Source organism: Strix aluco, chromosome 4 (assembly GCF_031877795.1).
Source record: "Strix aluco isolate bStrAlu1 chromosome 4, bStrAlu1.hap1, whole genome shotgun sequence".
In the NCBI taxonomy this organism is placed as follows: Eukaryota; Metazoa; Chordata; class Aves; order Strigiformes; family Strigidae; genus Strix; species Strix aluco.
Window position 1 is genome coordinate 54,063,660 of NC_133934.1, and position 23,746 is coordinate 54,087,405.

Genomic DNA, 23,746 nt, shown 5'->3' on the forward strand with positions numbered 1-23,746 from the left:
CAAAGCTTGTTAAGCAAGATGGAAGAAACAACAGCTAAGCCTAAGTTTTGAGCTCATCTCAGTACAGAACTATTAGGATAAAATACCCCAGAGAAACCATGAATTCCTTGTCCAGCTGTACATCTGTCCTATTAAGGAAATGAGAGTCATAATTGGGTCTGATACAACACCTCTGCTTTAAACAATAAAAGATATTCCTGGAAATCCCAGCAAAAGTGCAGGCTGAGACCAGTCGAAAGGGGAAATATGCCTTTACTGATTTAGAGCCTATATAAGCAGAAGTGGTGGTGCCACCGTGTCTGGCTCCCTGCCTGTAGAGCTAGTGATGAATGGGCAAGAAAATGATTGGAGGAATGATGGGTTTGATGTGTGCACATAGTCTCCACGCCTCAGATTTCACTGCAGCCTTTACTTGGATAACTGTAACATTGTGAACTGGGGAGGGAGAACCTCCTCTCCCTTTGATATGCTGACTCTCCCTTGAACCTTCTGGGTGGTGTTTTCAATCCATCCCTCAGCATGGTCCCGCGGATAGCAGAGTGAGGGGAATGAGTGATGGAGGAGGGGGAAATCACAGGAGAATAACTTAGAGACAGCTTGGTATCACTGAAGACCCTCCTTTTGTTGCTATCTCTCCCTTTCTGTACTGCTCACCACTGACACCAGCAAGCACCACTGTTTTTGTGCAATATAAAACTGTTAACATGCTGTTTGCTGGGCTTCGCTATTATCAGCCAGCTGAGGTATGTGAAAAAGCTTCCCAAACCTACCGCGTGTTTGTTCTGTGCTCCCTCCACTGTGCTCCTGGTAATCGCTCACTGCTGCCTCTGTAGAAGCTACTGCTTATTCTCATAACCCCACTGCTTGGCATGTTGTAGTTGCCAAGTAACCTAACACTAAAAAGCACAACACCGGACTTCTTAAAGGGCAGTGTATCTCCATCATGCAAACTGGCACCGACAGGTACCCACCACAGTCTTCAACACAGAATCTCAGAATCACAGAATCATCTAGGTTGGAAAAGACCTTGAAGATCATCCAGTCCAACCATTAACCTAACATTGACAGTTCCCAACTACACCATATCCCTAAGTGCTATGTCAAAACACAGAGCCCACGAGCCAGTGATTAAGTGGGCTCATAGCTGAGCTGTCCCATCCCTCCACCTGGTCAAGGAGGTGCCAGAAATGGTTCAGGGAAAGGGAGGTTTGTCTTGCTGCTCTGTGGGGAACAGCATGGACTGTAGGAGGAGAAAAGAGTTGGGTCTCCAACAGCACCAGCCTGGCTCAGTTCAGCAGAACAGACATTGCTGGTGTAAGAATGAGGGCATGCTTTTAATCTTGCGTTGTCCACACGCCAGCAGGTTTATGAAGTCCTCAAGTGAGCAAGCAAATGAAATTCTGCCAAAATGCTTTGAAAATGCAGGAAGTATTTGAAAGGTGAGACAGTAGCTCACTTACCGTCAGTATTGCCTCTCATCATACATAGCCAAATAAATATAAAGACATATGGAAGTTATTCTTCTCTCCTGTGAGAGACAGTTGCATGCCCATGCTGTGCATAGTGAACCACTGCTAAAGCTATGTTAGCTGACACTGCCAGCATAGGGGACATCACCTACTGCAAGAGTGTAAGCATCGCTGCTGCTGCAGTCTGCATCAGCCACTCCCAGCACGGAGATCAAGGCACATTTCTTTATGTCTTGCATGCTTTCCTTGCACTTGCTTCACATAATTGCATTCAGATACTAAAAAATCTTGCAATGTTGGGGTCTGAAGTTTGAGAGCTACACAGCACTTCCAAAATGCCTCTGGCTTCTAGGAAAGTCAAACTGCATTTATTTACTTTTCTGAATGGGAGAAACCCATTAGAAACATTTAGCACAGGGCTTGGACTATTTAAAATGATCAAAATTTGATGAAGATTTCAGTATCTTTATCATCCCTGTCCCAAATATATGTACTCAGACACACACAGGCAGCATGAATAGTGGGTACTTTACAAGTTCTGGTAGTGCAACACTTGGTGTCTGTGTAAATGCGCAGACTTCTGTGGCTTTGGTCTCTGACATACACAAGTATGAGCAAGGTCTGAATTGCTCCCTCTGTGTCTGGCATCACCATTCATTACTGCTAATCACAAAAGCCCAACTTCCATTGCGGCTTATTCTGTGAAGTGGGAAAACCCTTGGTGTGGATGGATATCCAGGTTTCTCCAATATATAAAAATCCCACTTATATAGTCTGTATGTTCTGTTTATCCTCTCCTCAGCTGATGGGCTGCAACATCTTAAATTGTCACAAACCACACATTTTAGAGGGAAATGGCTGGCCAACACAGGCTGCTTACAAAGCATGAACTAGAACCCTTAGCCCTACAGAGCAGCCATCGCCTTTGTGAGAGAGGTCTGGATTCCCCGGTGGGCTCTCAGTTTCAGCTCGCAGCCCTCTTGGAGTGGCAGGCCAGGTAGAAATCTGCTGTGGCAGGGAGAATGATAGGCTCCAGTGTTTTCCTGATAGACATCGTGTCAGTGTCCCCTTTCAAAGGCATCGGCCGTGTCTTGAATGTTTACATTGTTAATGCTCCCGGAGCAGGTAATGGCAGGTTAAAACATGACCAGTGTGATCAAAAGGTGCGTTGGTTGGTAATCTCTGTTTGTAGTGGAAAGGGGAAGGAAAGAAATAGTTTGGGGACAAAAACAGGTGGAGAAACTGGATCTTTAAAATAAAAGAGCCTGACAGTAAACCAAGAGCCCCTTAGGAATCTCCTTGTCTCATTACCCTTGTAAATCTGAAACGTAATAGCAGTGTTCCAGGATGAGTCGATACAGATAGATTTCTTGCATTTTACGATGTGTTGGGCATTAGCATGAAAGATGCAAGACAGCAAGGCTGGGAGAGCTTCAGACAACATAGTCCTCATTTGCATTATACCAGATAGCAACTTTGAGAGGGAGTGTGTGTGTCTGCATGCTGAAATACCATAATTTTGAGACTTTGGGGGGTAGGAGAGGTTAAAGAAGAATAGTGCTTGGTTTCTTTGTTTTTCAGCAGAGGAGCGTGCATGAAGGTCAGATTCGCTTGCCTGAGTTGAGAATACACATTTGGAGATTAATGGTACGCTTTAAAGGAAAATATGGGTCTCCTATGCAAAGATTGACTGAAACATTTTAATAGTTTTTACATAACGGTACTTTCTACAAGTTATTTAACACATTTCATTTTCAAAGTGTTTTACAGAATAGCTGCTGGAAGTACAGTGTTGCCCACCAGCATAGGAAGGACTTGCTGGCACACAGGGCTGCTATAGAGGGAATGGAGGGGAAAATTCCTGCTCAGGTGTTTAAAACAGGATCCAAGAGGCAGATAATTCTGCTGTGATGGAAATAAAACTTCAAGGCCTCTAGTGGCCTGCCTCCTTGGGGGTTGGATGGTTCACTCTGTCTTCCCTCCTAGGACAAATGCAATTATTCTTTTTTTTTTTTTTTTTTTTTTTTTATATTGACTGCTCGATAAGATGCTACTTAATAAGAGTGATTTAAGGTAGAGGCAGTAATTTTTGTATGCCCTGGCTGATGGCTTAGGTTAAGACACAGAGCAACTGGTCTTAATTGATTTTTCATTCTGAGCCAAATTGCAAATCAAGGTGATATTTTGCCTGAGTGAGGGCTGAAAACTCAAACAGGCTTTTGGAGGTGCCGGTTCTGCCCTGGTCAGTGAGGGCCAAAGAAGAGGTGCACAAAATGCCTGGGGAATCCAGGGGTACCATGCAGAGGACTTCAGTAAAAAAGAAAGGAAATGAACTTGTGCTCGCTGCACTTTTTAAGGTGTGTGTGTCTTTTGATACTGACTTTGTACTACCTCACTTTCCAAATTTTCCACCTTCCTTGTTTTTAACCCCAGACTTTGCTGAAGGAAACATTCACCATAAGGCCCTGCTGATCTCGGTCACTGTTTGCAGTATACTTCTGGTGCTTATTATCATATTCTGCTACTTCAGGTAAATAAGGAATACTTACCAGCTTGTTAATGTTCCTCCCAACTTTTTATAGACTTAAGAATTTTTAAAAATTGAAATGGACTTAAAAAAAAAAAAGAGAAACTGTGATTTTATGATGAGGAAAAATGTGTGTTTTATTCACACTAGTCACAGGTATACCTGTGTGATGTATTTCATATAGCATCTTTTGCCCAACCCTAAAAACCCATTCAGATTTATTCTTTACTGAGTCTAAGAAAGCCACAGGACAAATTTTATATAGAGTAAATAAACCTGAGGCTTCTAAATGTGTTTATGTGGTGAAGAACGGATCATAAAAAATAGAGGGATACAGGAATGTAAGTATGTCTAGAATGTTATCATAATCTATATACATTATGTTTAAATAATTTGTCACAATTTTTAAATAGTCCCAGATCCCATGACCTTACTTCCTCTGGCTCCTAAAAGACCTATAGCAGTCAGTAAAATAAAATTATTTACTTGGTCTGTATTTTAAACATATTTAAGTTTCTGAAAGAAAAACACTCAGTTGCTTTGTAAGGTTACACCAGATTGCACGGTCTTTGAGTTTCATAGACTTTTGATGCTGAAGACAGTTGCTAAAAATAAAATAGAAAATCTTGGGCAGTGAGTCCAGCATATTCCTCAGGGAAGCAGAGGAAGCTGTGTCTATAAATGAAGCAAATGTGAAGGACGATGTGCATTATTCATTGCACATGTGTTCATGGTATTCAAAGCTAATTTCACTTTCATGTAAAACGGCAGATACAAACGCCAAGAGACGAGGCCTCGCTACAGCATCGGGCTGGAGCAGGATGAGACCTACATTCCCCCCGGAGAGTCCCTGAAGGATTTGATCGAGCAGTCCCAGAGCTCAGGGAGTGGGTCCGGGCTCCCTCTCCTGGTAAGGAAGCAATATTATTTTAATGCAAGTTTTAAAGGCAAAAATGAGTAGAGGGAGAAGACCAAATGAGGCACAAGAAATTATGTGTCCTCATTTGTTCTTTTAGATTTTTTTTCTCTCCCAGAGCTGACAAGGATTTAAGCTGGAGAACAGCTGCTTTAGAAGCAGGAGACTTTCTTTTCTTGTAGACTAAGACAAAAAAGCTGTTTTTTTACCTCAGCTCATTTCTTATTTTAGATACCATAGGGTAAGTACAGGCTAATAGAGCTCACAGAAATTCATCGGGATTTACCCCAGTGTACAGGACAGCATCTGGCCTGCTGATCTTATTTTCTTGCTTTTTATGTGCAACACACAATAGCATTTCAAACACTGACGCATCATCTGTATGTAAAGGGAACTGTAATTTATCAAACCTAGTACCTTTTCATGTGTAGACTTCACTTTGCATTCAGAAGTCAAGTGCAAATTATTTTCCTTTGTAGTGTGGCAATCTCAAAGGTTAAAGGCACAGGGATAGAGTTTCTGATTATTTCTGAACTGAGTCCAGGATGACTGAGCCCCCAGAGCTCACCTGCTGATAAGGCAGAAGTTTTACCTTCTGTGGCAAAACAGTTCTGCTCACCAGGGGATTTTGTTTCTGGGGGTCATCATTGCTTTTTAGCACCGAAAAAAAAAAAAAAAAAAAAAAGCCAGGTTAGTTTTTTAAAGTACTGCCTCTGAGAAAATGAATTAAATTTAATTTTAATTTTTCAGAGATGATATGTCCCTCCTGTCTCCCAAGCTTATTAGTTTGTAGTGATCCTATTACTGTAGATCTTGTCCAGTTTCCAAGTACTATGTACTATCTGTCTGGTTTTTGTCCACACATCTTTTTTCTACACCTTAAAGAAGAAATAAAATGGGAAGTTTTATAATTCCTTAAAATGAAGCAACAGGCTGAGTGGTTAGCAACAATCTGACTAAATGCAATTTGTTCTGAGAGGAGTAAGTGTTTAGAGTCCCATTTAAATAAAGTGCTGACTTTTTTAAAAAATCCAATTTTCTGACAATTAACATAGCTATTGAGGAAAAAAGCCAAACTGCCAAGCAGGTGCTGTGACTGGTGCTGAGCATGAAAATCCCATGGTCATTTTTCTCTTTTGAGAGAAGCTCCATCATATAGGTCTAGGCTTTAAAAAATCTCGGTCATATCCCATAACAATGCTCCTCTAGCAGCCATGGAAAGGGAGGAATCATGCTTAAAATTTAGGACCATTCCTAGTGAGTGATTCCAATTGATTGAATTGTGAGTTCTTGCTTTTTTTGCTTTGCTCTTCTGCATAACACCTACCACATCCAGTTCTTGGTCTGCACTTGGTGCTCCTATGCATTACAGTTTCAGAAATAATGTAATAAATTAGATCAGACACAAGGAACAAGGAACTTGGTTGTTCTCTGAGAGGATGTGTTTCCAGCAGCCCATGTGGGTAGCAGATGCCCTGGGGCATCTCATAACAGTGCATGGTTTAGTACTTCATCCCAGGATGCCCTTGAGACAAAAAAGCTGCAGCAGCACTGGCTGTGACTTGTGCTTTATGCCTTCCTCTGTCCCAGTGAGCTGGTTGAAGATGGGATCTATGGTCTTACTGGTGTCCCCAGGTCTACTCTTGTGGTAGACAGAAAAATTAACTTCTGATAATTAACTGTTGTAATGGCCGAGGTGGCATCCCAACTGGGTCGTTGCTCAGTGGCTCTCAGAGCTGTGACGGTGCTCTGTGAAGCAGAAACTGATCTGTCTTCTGCCAGTCCTCCTCTCTTCCCTCTTGAGCCTGGAGAGTTTGCAGCCACTGGACCACGTGTTCTTCCTGAAGACACTCTTTTCCCCTCTCTGCCTACAAAAATGCATACATTAGTTTCCCAGACTTTCCCTTTAAGTAGTGATTTCCTTTGGAAGAGAAGAAAAATGAGAGCTGTAATGAATCTTGCACTTGGTAATAGATGTTTGCTGCATTTCCCAGACAGCTACAACCACTACAGGCTCACTAGAAATACACAGATTAATACCTCTGGGCCCATGCCTGAAACAAGTATATTGAAAGTGCCTGGCAATAATATTCTAGACTTTATTGTGGAAGAGTTTGTTTTTAACTGTATTATTTCTTATGCAAAGACTGAAAACACCCAAAGTTATTATTTCAGGAAAGTAAGCCGCAAATTTATTACAAAATGTCACTTCATGCTAAACAGTAATGTTTTCCTTCTGTGCAGAACATTTATTCTCATGAGTACAAATAGTATACCAAAACCAAACATTAACCAAGATTTTATCAATACTTTGACATTCAGCAAGCGTTCTTTCTCCTGACCTGTTCGTACCTCTGACAGAAAAAGCTTGCTGCAGATCAAATGCTGCCAGTCAAATTCTAAACCAAGAAAAAAATACAGTCAGTTGTAAATAAAGGATTTAAGCCAACAAACTGAGGTGCACAGCAAGCAAGGAGAACCCCATTGGCCTTGACAGAGCAAGAAGTGCAGGGAAAGCTGTTGCCCCCATGAATCCACATGCAAAATCAGGGAAGGAGATTAGATGCTGGGGACATTCATTTCAGTGGTCTGTATGAAGAGTTTGCTGAATTACAGTTTGGTCTCTACTTTTTCACTATTTTTATCCTAATTCCTCTTCCAATTAGTTTTGCTCTTCATGGGACTACATCCCAGCCATAAGTATGAAGTTCTGTGTTCAAAACATTCAAGGTACAAAAGGTTGGTTTGTCTGAATTTTCATCTGCAGTAGTTGAACACACTTAGCTGAACATCAGAAAAATAGAATGCAGAAAGTAGAAATAGTTGGTAATTGGGTTGATTCCAGTCAGGGAGAGGAAGCAAAGGGCCATGTAACCTTACCTGGCTGCTCACAAAGCTCAAGTAGCAAAATATACAGTCTTGAAAAGAAATAAAAAAACCCCAACCCCGCTCAGTATAAATAATTCACATGAGCACATCATTCAGCATGCTTGTGAAATCAGTTCATCCAAGAATTTTGAGTAACCGATTTGTTTTAGAAATTGTAATCAGCTTATGATTCAAAAAAAGGCTAAATTCCTTAAAATAAAATAAATTGTTCATAAGATATCGTTCGACCAGTTCTAGCAAGAGGAAACCAGGTTAGGACCCTTCACATAGTATTCTGCCACCTGAAAACACATAACAGAAATGTGTTTTTCATTTTCTTAATGTAATTTAATAAGGAACTTTTCATGATTAAGTACAGTAATTCCATGTACTTTATGATGCCATTACATATATTTACACAAATTAAGTTATTTGATATAACTGCATTATTGTTCAGGATGCATTTTTAAAATGGGCAAAATAGAAAGCAACAAGGCTAAAATGACATTACAAAATGTTACAGCAAAATTCCAATGTAATATAACTATTGTTCAATCACTATATGAGAGCAGAAAAGAGAATAAATAAATTTTAAAAATTAAGGCTAATCTCTGTTCTTGGCATTCACTGATGTTAATGAAAAATAATGGCACTGAAGCCACCATCTTGGAAGCCTAATAATACATTGCAGGGCTGAAAAAAATGGAATTCTGTTTAAATGTCAGAAGAAGAAAGCTGGGACTTTTGAAATAGCTTTGCATAAATGCCACTGAATGTTTTTCTTCTTTAAATTGTCTAATATGAAAACCAGTAATTTATGTAAAAAATGATGATGGACCTTACCTAATGGGTTTTGGGTTCATCTTTGGACATACATTCATGCTGCAGTGGGGTTGTTGCATTGGAGACTATAAAGTTATTTTCTTTCAAAATCTTGTAAAATCCTACCAAACCAAAAATCATTATCTGTGGATTGAACTGGCAACACTGAAGCACAAGAGGGTGACATTTTAATCTTCTGTTATACTAGGGTGAGTCTGAGTCAACCATGAACACCAGTGAGTTGTGTTGCAGTATCTACTTCAATTTTTATTTTTGAACTTTTAGAAATATGTGATCCACAGACATGCTCCAATCTGATAAGAATATATTAGTCTCCATTTGTCCAAGATTTTTTTTGGTTATAAAAGCTTGTTAAATGTAGAATCAGCCCCTCTGCTACGTGGTATCTGCCATCCTTATGAAGTGTCTCTGCAATGCTGCCAAGTACCTTGATCTGATGCTACAGCTGCACAAATGGTTTAACTTTAGCATCAGTTCACAGTACAGCCACTGACAAAGCTGGTACGGACACTAGAAAGGGCAAATTGGAAAAAAAAATATTCTTATTATTACTATGTAATGATAATTATTGATGTAGGCACTTGGTTTCTAACTGTTTTTAACACCAAATTTGTATTTTGAAATTATTAGTCATGGGATTTTCAAGGAAGGTGATAGGAAGCTGCTCTCAGTAATTTTGCTAGTTTTGGAGCACTGATATGTTTTTGGCTCTTGTGAGCCATGGCCCTGAGTCTCAACAGTGTTGAGAATGTAACAAACATCCCTGTTTTAATCAAAAATGTGTTACCTTGCCCTTTGGAATTTGATTTGGGTTGGGGTGGCCAGGAGTGTTTTCTGAAAAAGCTTTTCCAAAAATAACAAAAAAAATTCACAAAGTGGTGACCTCCCACAGGAAAATAAAAATTTCAAGGTTAGTAGTCAAAATGTTTCCTTCGCACAGACTGATTTACTTTTGCAAGAGGCCATGGTGCGTTTTGGGAACGTATGGGAAGGCTTCTTCACGGTGGCGGGAATGGCCTCACTGGTGCTGTGTCCTGGGGAAACAGGGAGCATCCACACTGTGGAGCTTCGCTGAAATCCACATCACAATGACTGCGTGTTCCCCTTTCCATTGGGCTTGCTGCATGGGAAGGAGGCACAGAAGGAGGGAGGTTAATGCAGAAGGTTTTTGCAGAGGAAGTTGTAACCGGCCGTCTTGGCATTTTACAGGTTCAAAGGACCATCGCAAAACAGATTCAGATGGTAAAGCAGATCGGGAAAGGTCGGTATGGAGAAGTCTGGATGGGAAAGTGGCGTGGTGAAAAGGTAGCCGTGAAAGTGTTTTTTACCACAGAGGAGGCCAGCTGGTTCAGAGAAACAGAAATCTACCAGACTGTCCTGATGAGGCATGAAAATATTCTTGGTGAGTGAAATGAAAGAGAATTGTTTGATGGTGTACAGGTTTCTTAAGTTTAATAATTTTGTATTTGCTGTTGTCTGATGCCCTTTCCTATGTGCTGTTACCTGCTGTGCTCTGCAATTAGCCACCCAGCACTCTTCAAAAGAAAGACGTTTCCAGGATTACTGCAACGTAAATAAAAGTTAAAAAATAATGGGATTTGGGGGCTGTTACTCCAAACATCACATGTCTGATTCTGCCACATGTATTTCCATATCTGCGCTTTCTGAAAATATGTTAAAGGCTAGAGGTGGGGCATAGTTGCATGAAAGTAAGATGAAAGAAATTAAATGTTATTAAAATAAAACTATTGAAGTGGGTGACAGTCCAGAGTTCTGAGCAGTCAAAAAAAAAAAGCCCTGAGAAGTACTAATTTGAAAATAATCTGTTTTTTGCAGGGTTCATTGCTGCAGACATTAAAGGTACAGGGTCTTGGACCCAGCTGTATCTCATCACTGACTACCACGAGAACGGCTCACTTTATGATTATCTAAAATCTACTACCTTGGACACAAAAGCCATGCTAAAACTGGCTTACTCCTCCGTTAGTGGCTTGTGCCACCTACACACTGAGATCTTCAGTACTCAGGGCAAACCCGCTATTGCCCACCGTGACCTAAAAAGTAAGAATATCCTGGTGAAAAAGAACGGCACCTGCTGTATAGCAGATTTAGGCTTGGCTGTTAAATTTATCAGGTGAGTAGAAGTGAGGAGGGTGAGGGAAAGTTGGCAAACGCTGATTTAGTTGTGGACTGAGCGAGTGTGCCACGTGTGAGTAGGCACCTGTAGTGTATGTGCATACCTTTCACCCTATACAAAATGGGGCTATCTGTGTGGGTGAGAATGTCTCATAAACGTATAATGCAGGTGTATAAATAGTCGCTTTTTAATTATCAAACACATTAGTTGCATTTGCATAAAGGTTCAGTTTTCATCACTTTGCCCTCAATAGCAACCTGAGTATTGCTATCACATATTAAAAGGATGTAGCACTGACAGGTTTAAGTCATGTCCATAAACTTGTCACTGAAGCTTTCAGCTTGCCTGATCCCAAGATAATTCATTCACAACTTATACAGAATAATACTAATCATTTTCACAAGTTACTAATTGGGATTTATTGAAAAGCACCCCATTTGGGCTGCCTTTTGTTTCATTTCCTACAAATCAAATTGCCGCAGTACAGATTTGATTTTTGAAATGGCTTTTAAATTTGATTTTAAAAAAATGGTTGTGTGTTTAAACAACTTGGAGCAGACAAGTAGGACTTACTTGCTCCTGGGATTTGTAAAGGAGTCGTTGCTGCCTGACAGCTGCGTTCAAAAGGAGCTTGAGCTCTTGGCAGTGGTCCTGTTGGTGGAGATGTGTGTGATGAAGTCTCTAATTTTTCTGTGCACAGAAATGTGGCCATAGGCTGGAGGTTTCAGTTTCAGAGGTCAGCTTTGAAACTGTGCACTCCCTGAAGTATCAAAAAGAATTTTAAGAATTCTGTACAAATCTTGAACTGAAATTATTCAGAGTGTAAGGAAAGGCAGTTTTTATGTGCTCTTCTCACCATTCGCTCTTCTACCAGGTTTCTTGGTGAGGCTTTTCCTTTATGAACCTGACCTTTCTTTAGGAGATGAAAAAGGAATATTTTTACTTTGAGGAATAGGGGCCTAGAAAACAACAACTTGGAAATACACTATTTGCTGTAAAAGTTTCAGGGAAGAAATTCACCCTTTGCAGGTGTACCTTGCCTGACAAGTACAGAGCAACACACTGCTTAGGTATGAACCGAGAAAAGCTAAGAACTACCAAGTGTTGCTGTAAAAGAAAGTGAAATATGTATTTGTCACAGTCCAAATGGAATTTACATTACATACTTGGCTTGTTTTTCATACTGAATCTTTCCTTAGACAGCATTTCTCAGGCAATGACCAGAAACAGAAAAAAGTAGTTGAAAGGGGTGTGCTCTGCTCAAGTTAATGAATTTAGTAAGTTATCTGCATTTCTCATTTTATTTGAAATATTGCAAGATGGTGCAGGTCACTAGATTTATGTACATTCTTGGAGGTATACAGAAATGCCACCAATACGTGTATGATTTAATGGCTGTGTAGGTGACTGGCTGTACCTCAGGCTCATCTTTTTTTGTCATTTTCATAACTGTAGGTGAAGAAAATTGCTGTAGGTGAAGAAAATTACAGAAGAAGTTTTATAATTATTCTGTGAGATTTTCTTGTATCTATCACATTTAAAATGTTTACATCTTGAGGGTGAGGAAAGGGAAACAGACCTTTCTAAGCAAACCACAATATATGCCATATATTAAACTTTCAAAACATTAACACTGATACAGCTGAATTTAAAAAAAAAAATAAAATAATCCAGTCACATAATTAATGGGAATTTGCTTCCTGTTAGATGTCTCTTCTGGTCAATGTGTGAGGTGTGACACATTTGGTTAGATTTTTTTACACATTTATGTCTGTGTGTTTGCACGTCTTGATGTGTAAAGGTTGGGAAAGATCAAACATAATGCATGCACAAAAAATAGTTAGATTCGTCTTCCTTGCAGATCTGTTTTGCAACAGCTAAGTGATACTGCCCCAGCTATTTAGTGTCCTCCCTTAATTGCTAAGACTAAAGCATTAGGTGGTGGAGTATGTTAAGAAAACAGCATTTAATGAAGATTTGATTGTTATCACCAGCATTAGAGCTCAGGCTAATGCTAATGAAATCTCAAAAATGTTACAGCATCCCTGTTGAGTCTTATCTCCGTTGTGATTCTGCATTTGAATGTTTAACATAGCCTCAGGCGGGTCAGCCTTTTAAGGAGGGTTGCCTTCACACCAAGAGGCTTTCCTTGTAAGAATTGTTCCATTAAGATTATGCATTACTTTTGACCTTGTTTGAGAGTGGATGTGGTGTGAATTTACTACTTCTCCCATCTAAATTGCTTTCTTTTCAAGCCACTTTATTGTATGCTTGATGCCTTTTTTTTTCCCCTTCTTTTTCTTTTAGTGACACAAATGAGGTAGACATACCTCCAAATACCCGTGTAGGAACAAAACGCTATATGCCTCCTGAGGTGTTGGATGAAAGCTTGAATAGAAATCACTTTCAGTCGTACATCATGGCTGATATGTACAGTTTTGGACTCATCCTTTGGGAGATAGCAAGGAGATGTGTTTCAGGAGGTAAAGAGCTGGGAGATCACTTTTAATTGTGTCAAGTGAACCCCATTTATAACCCAAATCCTATATTACATCCTTTTCCCTGGTTAATTGTTTTTAATGTAATAAACAAATGTGGATAAACCATACAAGTAACTCTCTTGTTGAAACTTATTTTAAAGCATCAGTCAGTGCTATTTCAAGAGCAGAGATTTAGACTGTATTTTAATGGCTCATTTGAAGGCAGTGGATGCCTGCACTGAACAAGGAATATGGAACTCATTTGGGGGCCTTTTCCAATGGCAACACATTTCTGCTGCACTGGGGGTATTCAGCTATTTTAGCAGAAAGAAAATAGTGATTTTTTTGTTTTTTAGAGTTAAATAGAAGGAGGACGACAGTTTGGAGGTATGCTGTGCCACTATTTAAAATAAATAATTTGTTTACAAGACAGGTAGAAAAAAACCAGAACGAAGTGACACTTATTACATCATTGTCATACCGGTGATGTGCTTCATTTCCTTCTGATATCAGGCATTCAAGCATGAGGACAGCAAAGATAAAGCAATGCAGCCAGCTGCAGACTCAGGGCATAGATTCATCCTTGTACGCATAGGCTACCTGTGCTTTCTGCATGTAGAGCTCAGTGTAGGGCAGAAATGATGGGTGTTATTACCTCTATTTTGCCACTGAGGAAACTTAAATGCATAGAAATGACTTGGCAGCGGTTACATGCCAGATTGGTGGCAAGTAAGAGTAGAGCATGTCTCTCTTGGGTCTATGCTACCTTCACCAGACTTTATGGGTCTTTAAAGCCTCCAGTATTGTGCTGAATGCTCGCTCCATGCTTACCCTAGAGGAGCTGAATTTCACTGATGAGCAATGTGATTCCTCTGTTTACAAACTGGTAAAGTGTATTGCAGTGTTGCAATGTAAAATTTGTAATATTGTTTTCATTGTTGCTGCGCACAAAGAATGGTACCTTGCCATGTTCTGAAACGGCACAGAAATACCCTTTAATATATACCAGGTCCACTGATAAGGAGGAGACCTAATTCAGGGTTAATTCTCTGCCAAATTTCTCTGATAGAGCCCTATGCTAATAGTTCTTTCTATGATAACTTACTGGAGATTGCTGGACTGGACAGCAGTGAATAGAAACTGTCTCACCTGACAAGTAACTACACTTTCAGATTAAGATACCTGGCCAGCTTTACACAGCAGTGGTTACATTGGAAGTTGACTGTGGAATAAACTTCTAGGGCAGGGAAGTCCTTTTAAGGAGAAGTGCATCTAACTGTTAAACACTGTGGTCAATCCGTTATAAAATGAGAGGGGAAGAGGGTAGTGAAAGGTGTCTTCTGCCAGTGATGGGGAACTAATTGCTTCTTTCAGGAATAGTTGAGGAATACCAGCTTCCGTACCACGACCTTGTGCCCAGTGACCCCTCATATGAGGACATGCGTGAGATTGTGTGCATCAAGAGACTACGCCCTTCATTTCCCAACAGATGGAGCAGTGATGAGGTATCGTCCCTCTTAAAATGCAGCCTGTGCTTTTGATCAAGCGAGTGAGTGAGATTGACTCGTCATGTTGAGTGAGAAGGAGCTACCACTGGTGCTAGCACCAGTCACGGTGCAACAGGGTTCGGGAAGGAGTGTGACCTTCTCAGATACCCCTGCTGAAGGTTTCAGAGCCCCAGGGGCCATAGCCTACAATATGTGCAAGCAGGTTCCTCACGTGCTGCCTACCAGATCCCACAGTGATAGCAGGCTGTGCTCAGACCTTCTTAGTCTCTCTGTTTTCCTCTTGCACTCATTATGCTTTCTGTTTTGGGCATTAACAGCATTAAATCAGTGGCTAGCCAAAAATTTTGAAAGAGAAATTATTTTGTGGTGTATAGTGCAGTGGCAGTGTACTTGGTGTATTGGCAGCTACTTCAGCATGTACTGATGTGTGGGCTGTAATTCCAACCTTTTTCCTTTTTTTTTTTTTTTTTTTTTTTAAGAAGGAGATGTCTCTTTGAAATGAAATAAGCATACAGCTTTTCTGTGATCACAGGTGTGCAGGCTTGGAAACACAATTTTACTGTGATTTTATGCTAACATGAGCACAACATATTAAGTTTCACTTTTACGGTATTGATGTGCAATAGTACTGACCACAGTAGGTGGGCTGCACCACGGAGCACCAATCGTTCGCCCCTTTACATCTTAGAGAAAACAGTGCTCATGTACCTCTTCACATTTTAGCAGAGGGCTACAGATGTGGCCTTTCAGAGGAGACGTTGGATCCAGAAAATTCTTTCCAGAATAAAAGGAGGAGGTGAGAGGGCTGGGGGAGAATCAGACTCTCCCTGCTGAGCATCTGTAATGAAGGAAAGTTGTGCTCGTGGGATTGGAGACAAACAGTTGAGGTACTGCAGGCAAACCTTCTGACTGCTCTGGAGGAGGGGTCATTAATCATGTTAATTGGTACAGTTTAATGCTATAAAGTTTCCTACAGTCACAGAAGACATCTGCCATTTGGGAATAGCAGTGTGTAGATGAATATTTTGCAGGTAGATGAAAGATTTAGGTGGCATGACATGTAGGCAATTTGGGAATGTGTGGGAAAAATAAAACAACCTCCCTGTGAGGCTCTAGGGCTTGTGCAACAGCCAGTGTGGGAAGATCTAACCGAGACTCATCTGCCTCATCCTCTCCCTACCCAAATCCCTCTGAGCCTTCAGACCGGGAGTGGAAACACTGGAGGAAGCGCTGTTAGTATCGATCCTAGGAAGGGCTTTTGTGTGGTGGCATACTGTGTGCATTTGTTCTGATACCACACATATCAAGGAGGCTCACTGAAATGACGTCATCGCCCTCTACAACTACCTGAGAGGAGGTTGCAGAGAGCTGTGGATGAGTCTCTTTAACCAAGCAACAAGCAATTGGACAAGAGGGAATGGCCTCAAATTGCACCAGGGAAGGTTTAGACTGGATATTAGGAAGCATTTCTTTACAGAACGGGTTGTTAGGTGTTGGAATGGGCTGCCCAGGAGGTGGTGGAGTCCCCATCCCTGGAGGTGTTTAAGAGTCAGGCTGACATAGTGCTGAGGGATCTGGTGTAGTTGGGAACTGTCAGTGTTAGGTTAATGGTTGGACTAGATGATCTTGTGATTCTGTGAAATAACTGTTCTTGATTAATTGGTTAGCATCATCAGTAATCCCACTTCAGGTATTCTAGCGATGAGAGGCAAATTTGTTAGTGCATAAAACCTTGTGTAGCACCAAAAAGCATTTATAAAAATCCTCATTAATCTGAAATGTATTAGCCTGGTCTGAGCACTGCTGGTGGGGTTTATGCTAAATGCCTTTCAGAGTCTGCACTGCTTCTGGCCCAGCAGCCTCATGAAAACAGACAGCAAGTTGGATGAGATGGAAAACTTCTCTTTCCCTATTGTAGCAAGCAAATCTTCAGGCAGTGTAAATCCATATGTTGATGGGGTCATCACCCAGCTGTAGGGACTTATGTGATGCTTTATGTTTGGAAGAAGGTGGTACATGCAGAGCAGGGATGTATGCTCCTTTTCCAGGATGGCAAAGGCAACACTGAGATGTTGTCAGCAAGAGAGTTGTTGCTGGCAGCCGGAGGAGGATCTGGCTATGTTTCAGAAGCGAGCAGGGGATGGAGTGAGACAGGGCAGAGCCATGACGGGTGCTCGCAGGCAGCTGGGCAGGAGCCGTGGGTGCATGCTCATGCAGGGCTGTACCCCAGGGGCCAGTCGCTGGCTGAGGAGAATGAGTTCTACTGAATGTGTACAGCAGAGGGCTCACTGTACAGAGCCACGCTTGTGTGGGTCAGGTGGCATGGGTTTGAGGAAGGGGAAATAAGAGTGCTTTGGCAGAGTGTACAGCCAAGTCTAGACTAAAACTTGTCATAAATTATAAGACTAACTGCCATGTTTGGAGAACTCTCCTTAATATACAGAAGACAAAAGCTCTTGAAACATGGTATTAGCCAGCGTGTTGTCTTTTTTTTGGCTGCCCTTAGAAAAGACCTTTTCCCTTCATTTTTTTGGCATTGCCACCAACTGCAGTCTCCTCTTCCACTGACCCAGGTGGGACTTTCTCTCCCATTTCTCTCTGCAGTGCCTACGGCAGATGGGGAAGCTGATGATGGAGTGCTGGGCTCACAACCCCGCCTCCCGACTCACAGCCCTGCGGGTCAAGAAGACACTTGCCAAAATGTCAGAGTCGCAGGACATTAAACTCTGACTCGGCCAGAGACAGCTCTCGCGATGGCCCATGGAAACAGACTTTCTCGTGCAGGCAGAGTCCTGAAGAGGTATCAAAAGTCTTCACTAATAAGTACCTTGAATGCAGTCATGCTTAAGAGCAGTAGAAAGTTTGTTTGACGGCTTTTGAGGAGACTATCCTTTGCAAAAATCAGCTGAATTTTGACATACAAGATTGAAAGAGGCTTGTCTGCCCTTGTTTACACGGGGAAATACAGTTTAAGTAACTGGTTTAAGATTATGCATGTTGCTTTCCGTGAAAGCCACTTACTATTTTATTATTATTATTGTTATTATTATTATTTTGATTGTTTAAAAGATACGGCTTTAAATTTTATGAAAATAAAACTTTTGGTTAGAAGTAAAAAAGATGTATATTGTTACATTAAAAAAAAAAATGGGGGAAACTGTGCTGAAAATGAAAGCAAAGCGACTTTTTCATTTATAAAGAGACTGTTGCACTCCAGCATTTAAAAAAACAAGGCGAGTGGGTCTGTGCAGCTCAGAGGAGCTGTAATGGAAACCATCTTAAAAGCTGCCTACCTGTGGAGATGACTTTCCATGGCCCTGCACGTGTGAGATGGAGCCCAGTTACATCCCTGCCGTCGTTAGCACAGGCGGCCAGGTTCCCATGGATGGCCTGTCCCAGAGGAGGTTGTGTTTACCATAATTGGGAGCCATATGAATATGGTTCAGTGTGACTTGTGTGAAGAAGCTCTTCATGTTTCCAGGAAATCTGATGGGTATGGTGCCGGGATGATAAACAAGTGCCCCTTTTCTTGGCTTCTTTTTTTGTTTTGTTTTCTTTTCCCCCCACTGCAAAATAAAGTATTTTGTGTGTGAGTGGAAATGAAGTACACATTTGGATCCGCTGGTGAATTTGAAACTGCTGTGACCTACATACACAACCACTGGGTAAGAGGGAAGTTCTTTGTGAGAAAAAATTATTAACATGCTCTTCGATCTGTGTAAAAGTGAGGTATCCATCTACAACCACAGTTGGGAAAAAAAAAAAGTGTTGCCTTTTTTAAGGGAAAGTGAAAAACCTCAGAAATTCCTGGTTTTGGGATGTCAGTCATTTTTCTTTAAGCATAAGGACATAGGAAGCTGATGGGGAAGGAGCATGGGACTTGGGTGGGCAGTGAGAGCTGGGCCCCACGGCCGGCAGCAGGCAAGTGCTGCCACCACTTCTCCCGCTGTAGTGAGAGGCACCACAAACAGAACAATTTGGCTCAAGCTTCATCTGCCTTACGATTTTGGGTGGCCTTCCAGCAGCCTCCATGCCTCTGGGAGACACTGCGCAGTAGGGACAGGCTCTGCCACCAAGCTGGGGCTGCGTAGCATCGTGGTTCCCAGCAAGAGGAGCTTTTAGGGGAGAGGAGCAACAGGAAATGTATTTACCGTCTTTCCCCGTTCCTCCTTCCTGGGGCTGCAGCAGTTGCTGTGATGTTAATACTACAGAAGGGGAAATGAGAGGTGAAATATTCACTGTGAAGCATTTTCTTTGGAAAGGTCTCTGTTCTTTGTCAGGTTATCAAAGCTGAGCTGTATGGGAGATACCAGTTTACCCTTCTTTACCCTTCTTTTATTTTTTTAATATTTTTTGCCTGCCTGTGTCCTGTTTCACTAGATGGTGTTCAGTTTATTTTGAAGTAAGTCCTTACAAATGCTGCTTTGATTATGCTAAGCCTATTTCAGAACTGATATAATTGCCATGCTGGATTTAGCCTCAGCATTTCTGTAATGTTTCTTTTTTCCCTTTTTGGACAAAACTGATTTATTTGTGGTAGGTAGGTACATAATTGGGGTTTAGCTTCACGGCTCCCTGAAGGTATTTCTAGTTGGAAAAATTACCATTTTATACTTTCAAGCTAACAGAAAAATGCAGAGGTTCAAGAGAATCAGCAAGACCTCCATGATTATAGGTGTTAAAAAGTTTAATCAGAGGATTTCTGTTAATTAGAGTGCTTTATCCGCAGTGCAGTTTCCCTGCCTGTACCCAAAACTACTGAGCAATACAAAAAGAAAATCTCTGAGAGTTAATAGTACACCGAACCCTGGCCCCAAGAGGGGTGATGCTGGTTTCCCCTGTCCTTAATAAACAGCTTGCTTGCCTGGCAAAGAGTGGAGATTGCTCCTCTCCTTGACTGCCTTGCGTTGAAGATTTGTGGCCCAAAATGAGGAGGACAGCTCAGCCTCTTTTCACCTTTTTGTCTTAGGGAATGGAGCCACGGGGTTTCTACTCTCACTCCTTTCATCTTCATGCCCTTTTATAAAAACCAGCGCAGCTCCAAGGAACGGGGGTTTCTTGGCTCTGACAAAGTGGATGGGACCGTTGATTTTGGCAGCAGTCGGGGCAGGCTTGGTCAATTCCACCTCCAAGCCCAGTCCCTGCATAAGGAGGGGTGCCTCTTCCCTTCTGTGTTTAGGTGTGTTTCACATCTGAGGTGTGTTTCACATCTGATTTCCTCAGATAGAAGTTTGGTTTTTTTTTTTTTAAATTATCATAGCTCTCCCAAGAAATGTTTTGGAGGGTGCTTTGCTGGCTGGTGGATGCGATGCACATGATGCCCCTGGCACCTGCTGTCAGTGTGTTGCAAGAGAAAGGGCCAGTCACTGGTTTCTGAACAAGTCTTACTTTTTTTCAGTCCAAAAGAAAGGGATCTAAGATACTGGTTGATAGGTTACATAAAGTGTGTATGTTAAATGTTCAGTTTATGTGTTCTATATATATATATAAAAAAATATATATATATATTCAGTCGGGAGTCTGGAATTACTCCAGTATGTGGATTAAAAGTAAACTATTACGGATGATAAAGCACTAAATAAAACATAATATATATTTATGAAAATGCATAAATGACAAATCACTGCAACGGTGCTATATAGGAAAATAAATATATATATATGAGGAGATACACTCTGAGAAAGCAAAGGGTCTGCAGTTGTGTAACTAGTGCCTGCCTATTTTCTCCCAAGACTTGAAAGGCCAGATTTTTCCCTAAAATCTCCTACCCACTGTAATCAATGCTATTGTAAAGGAATATTCCTAAGGCCAGAAAACAGCCTAAGGCAAGTGTGGAAGTCATTTGTTCTAGCACTGTGACATTCAAGTTACTGCCTCCATGGTTGACCTTCTGCAGCATTCAATGAGTACTTATTATGGTTTCAGCATGTACAGTGACTACAGGTTAGTACATTTATTTTGCCAGGTATGGCCTTTTAATGTCACTTCCAGATTTTGGTAGTTTCACAGTGTATGTCGATGAGAGCTTGGAATTCAGTGGTGGAGATAATAATGTTTTCAGTGCCTGCACGTCTAGAAATCCAGTTTTCAAATGTAAATCACTGAAGGAAGTTTAGTGATTTGATGGCATAGGTAAGTGGAAGAAGAAGGATTAAAAAAACACCCAAAAAGGAAGAGAGATGCTCTCTAGCAACTGCTATCCTTTCTCTAGCACAAAGTTATTTCTATTAAAGAAAAGGTTGACAATGTAAAGACTAAGAAACGAATTTGTGTTCTTTTTTGAGAACCAGTGCCTTATTAAACATGTAAATACTGTAATTAGAAAACCTGAGGAAAAAAGTGTTATGTTGTATTTGTTCAAATTGTATATGGTTCTTTTAACATTCCCCTAAATAAAATTGTTAACATCTCTGCAAAAAAGAGATTGCTTTTACTTCTATTTACTTTTCATGTGCTTGGCAAGTAAATGCTTTGGGTTTAATTTCCCTGGCTAGATTATTTTGACCATGTCTCACTTTATTTATTTATTATAAGGTTTTTTCCTCTGAGCAAACAAGTAAACAGCAAGATGTTGCATATGTTTCCACTGGCATAAAAAAGCATCACCCCCTTCACAACTCAGTGAAGAGAGAAATAGTAATTAAAATACTGTTATCACTAATAGAGCAGTCACTCGCATTTTTTTGCTGATTATGTAAATCTATAGAAATTTGACATTTGCATAATATTTTTGTGAGGCCTCCCCCTTCCATTCTTTCCCCCACATATTTATGAACTGTGACTACTATTTTTAATAGCACAAGAGGCACAGGGGGTAATCTGTGCACAGACTGAAGCTAGATTTTCTAGCCCCATGTTTCAGGAGGAAAAAAGGTTGCAGCCTGCATACACTGCATCAGCTGAAATGTGGTGTTGCTTAATGCTGAGAGACATTGGAGCATATGTATCTCTACATATAGAGAGATGTATTTGCATTTCATATGTATTTGTATTTACGGCTTGAGCTGTCTTCTCATTCTGCAGTGCCGTGTTGCAGCATGCAGCATTCAGCTTAGTGTTTCTTAACGTGTAATTACCTTGACAGTTATTTTCAGAGAAGTGTGTAAACAGCATTTTTCCCAAGCTGTGTCTTACCACTGACTAACACACCCTGCAGCCATCCTACTTTGCCCCAGGCCATCTGTGGTCAGCAGTGGAGTGTCTCAGTTATTCTCCAGCAGCATTTCCACAGTCCTTTGGCCAGGCCATGTCTAGGTGGGAAGGCCCCATGCTTGCTGCACATTGTCCCTGGCATGTCACTGTATCCCATAGTTTTGGGGCTGTTTCTGCTTCCCTTGGCCACACAGTGCTGAAGGCTATTCAGTGCTTCAGCACAGCCCATCTGGGCTGCACCTTCGCCAGCATGCTGGTGAGACAGGTGTTACTGCAGCTGCCCTCTGTTCCTCTCATCTGCTTGCTTCTTCCCCTGACTTTCTGGGTATGGCTTTTTGGGGCAGTCCTAGGCTCTGGTCTCATTTTCTTTCCTCTCCACCTTGCTAGGTCCATGGCTACTATTTAGCCCTGGGCTTACCTACCTGTATCTTCTGCAGCTGTGGGCGACATTGGGACTGTTTCGCTTCCATTCAAGGCTGGCAGAGTCATGCTACTGTCATCTGCCAAAACTGGAGCTCTGCTTTCTTGTGAAACACACCAAACTGTGCCTTTCACTACCTGGGAAGGAGAGTTGCAGTCCCACCTTCAAATGCAGAAACACCAGAGCAGACACTTCCAGGAGTCTCAGGAAGAACATCTAGAGGTGAGGTACCTGAAGGAAAAGTCCCTGAAGATCAGGAGGTAACTGCTTGGCCAATGCAAAGACTGCAGGCTACGGCACACCCAACCCATGGGGGTGTCAGAAACCAAAGGAAACTTGAGTTCAGAATACATGTAGACAGTGTGGGGATAGTGGGATGGACAGAAAAGAGCTTGTCTCCTGTGAAAGCTAAGTGTGCAAAGGCAAAGGCAGACAGACACCAGAAAATCTAAAAGCAGTGACTGTGTCCAAAGTGAGGATCTGAATTTTGCAGAAACCAGCCCTGCCTGCAGCCCAGCTCTCTTTAGCTGCAGGACCACATGGCGGCCAAAGTTACCATTGAAGAAGTTATGCCTCGTGTCCCTTGGGATGCAGATCCTCCCTCCATGTCACAGCTCTAAGTCCTCTTCATATATAATCTACCTCTTCCTATTACAGAGAAGATAATCGTAAAATAATAATAATAAAAAAATAGTTCTCCCTCTGTGTTGCTAAAGGTCCAGTGGCTTTTGGATGGAGTAAACCTGTCATTGGTGTTTGGCCGAAGCTCTGTGCTGTGCTCAATGTACTGGAGCAATGCCCAGTATTTCATCCAGGCTCGGGGCATCAGGTCTTGGCTCAGTAACCTGCCAATACTGCCAGTCCCCAGCTCCATCCCCAGTAGCCACAAGCCTCATGAGCTGGTACTGCAGGGCTGCCCATGCCTGCCCTCCTGTGAAGAATTACTGCCTGTTAAGTGCAAATAAATTACAGGAGCCGGCGGGCAGAGATTGCCCACATCCCAGTTTTAGCAGAGAAGCCAGGGAAACGGAGGAGCCTTGTGTTAGTGATGTAGTTCACTGAGGAGTGTTAAAAAAGCTGGCGTTGTCCTGTCCTCAGGGAGAACAGCCTGAGCAGTTGTCTTCTTCCCACTGTGTAGCTCGCATTAAAAATTGCAATGGAAGGTAAAAATAAAGCTACCTTACACCTTGGGAAAAGCTTGCTGTAATCCAAGCATAGAGGGGATGGGTTTTTAAAGATCTGCCCTTTTCCAGCTGGACCGAAGGGTCTTGCCCACCTGGCAAATGCACTTGTCGCCATGTTCTCAGCTTTTGGGCTGTGTGCTGTTTGGCTTCGTAGGCTATCAGAGTGCTTTGGCTTTGACTTAACGACTTGCCCCTTGCAGGGGGAGCCGCTGAGTGAACACATTGCGTTGCCGCACTGGCA

The 23,746-nt window shown here is 41.7% G+C and overlaps 1 protein-coding gene across 2 annotated transcripts in view; it reads left to right on the plus strand.

Moving 5' to 3' along the window:
• BMPR1B (bone morphogenetic protein receptor type 1B) overlaps window positions 1-21,168 on the plus strand; it is a 260,811-nt gene extending 239,643 nt beyond the window's left edge. For both annotated transcript variants that reach the window (XM_074823137.1, XM_074823138.1), the window contains exons 6-12: window positions 3,903-3,999; window positions 4,768-4,906; window positions 9,833-10,025; window positions 10,460-10,757; window positions 13,068-13,243; window positions 14,615-14,745; window positions 17,353-21,168. In XM_074823137.1, coding sequence (XP_074679238.1) covers window positions 3,903-3,999; window positions 4,768-4,906; window positions 9,833-10,025; window positions 10,460-10,757; window positions 13,068-13,243; window positions 14,615-14,745; window positions 17,353-17,478 — 1,160 coding nt within the window. In that variant the 3' untranslated portion in view covers window positions 17,479-21,168. The remainder of the gene's footprint in view (window positions 1-3,902; window positions 4,000-4,767; window positions 4,907-9,832; window positions 10,026-10,459; window positions 10,758-13,067; window positions 13,244-14,614; window positions 14,746-17,352) is intronic.
• The last annotated feature ends 2,578 nt before the right edge of the window (window positions 21,169-23,746 follow it).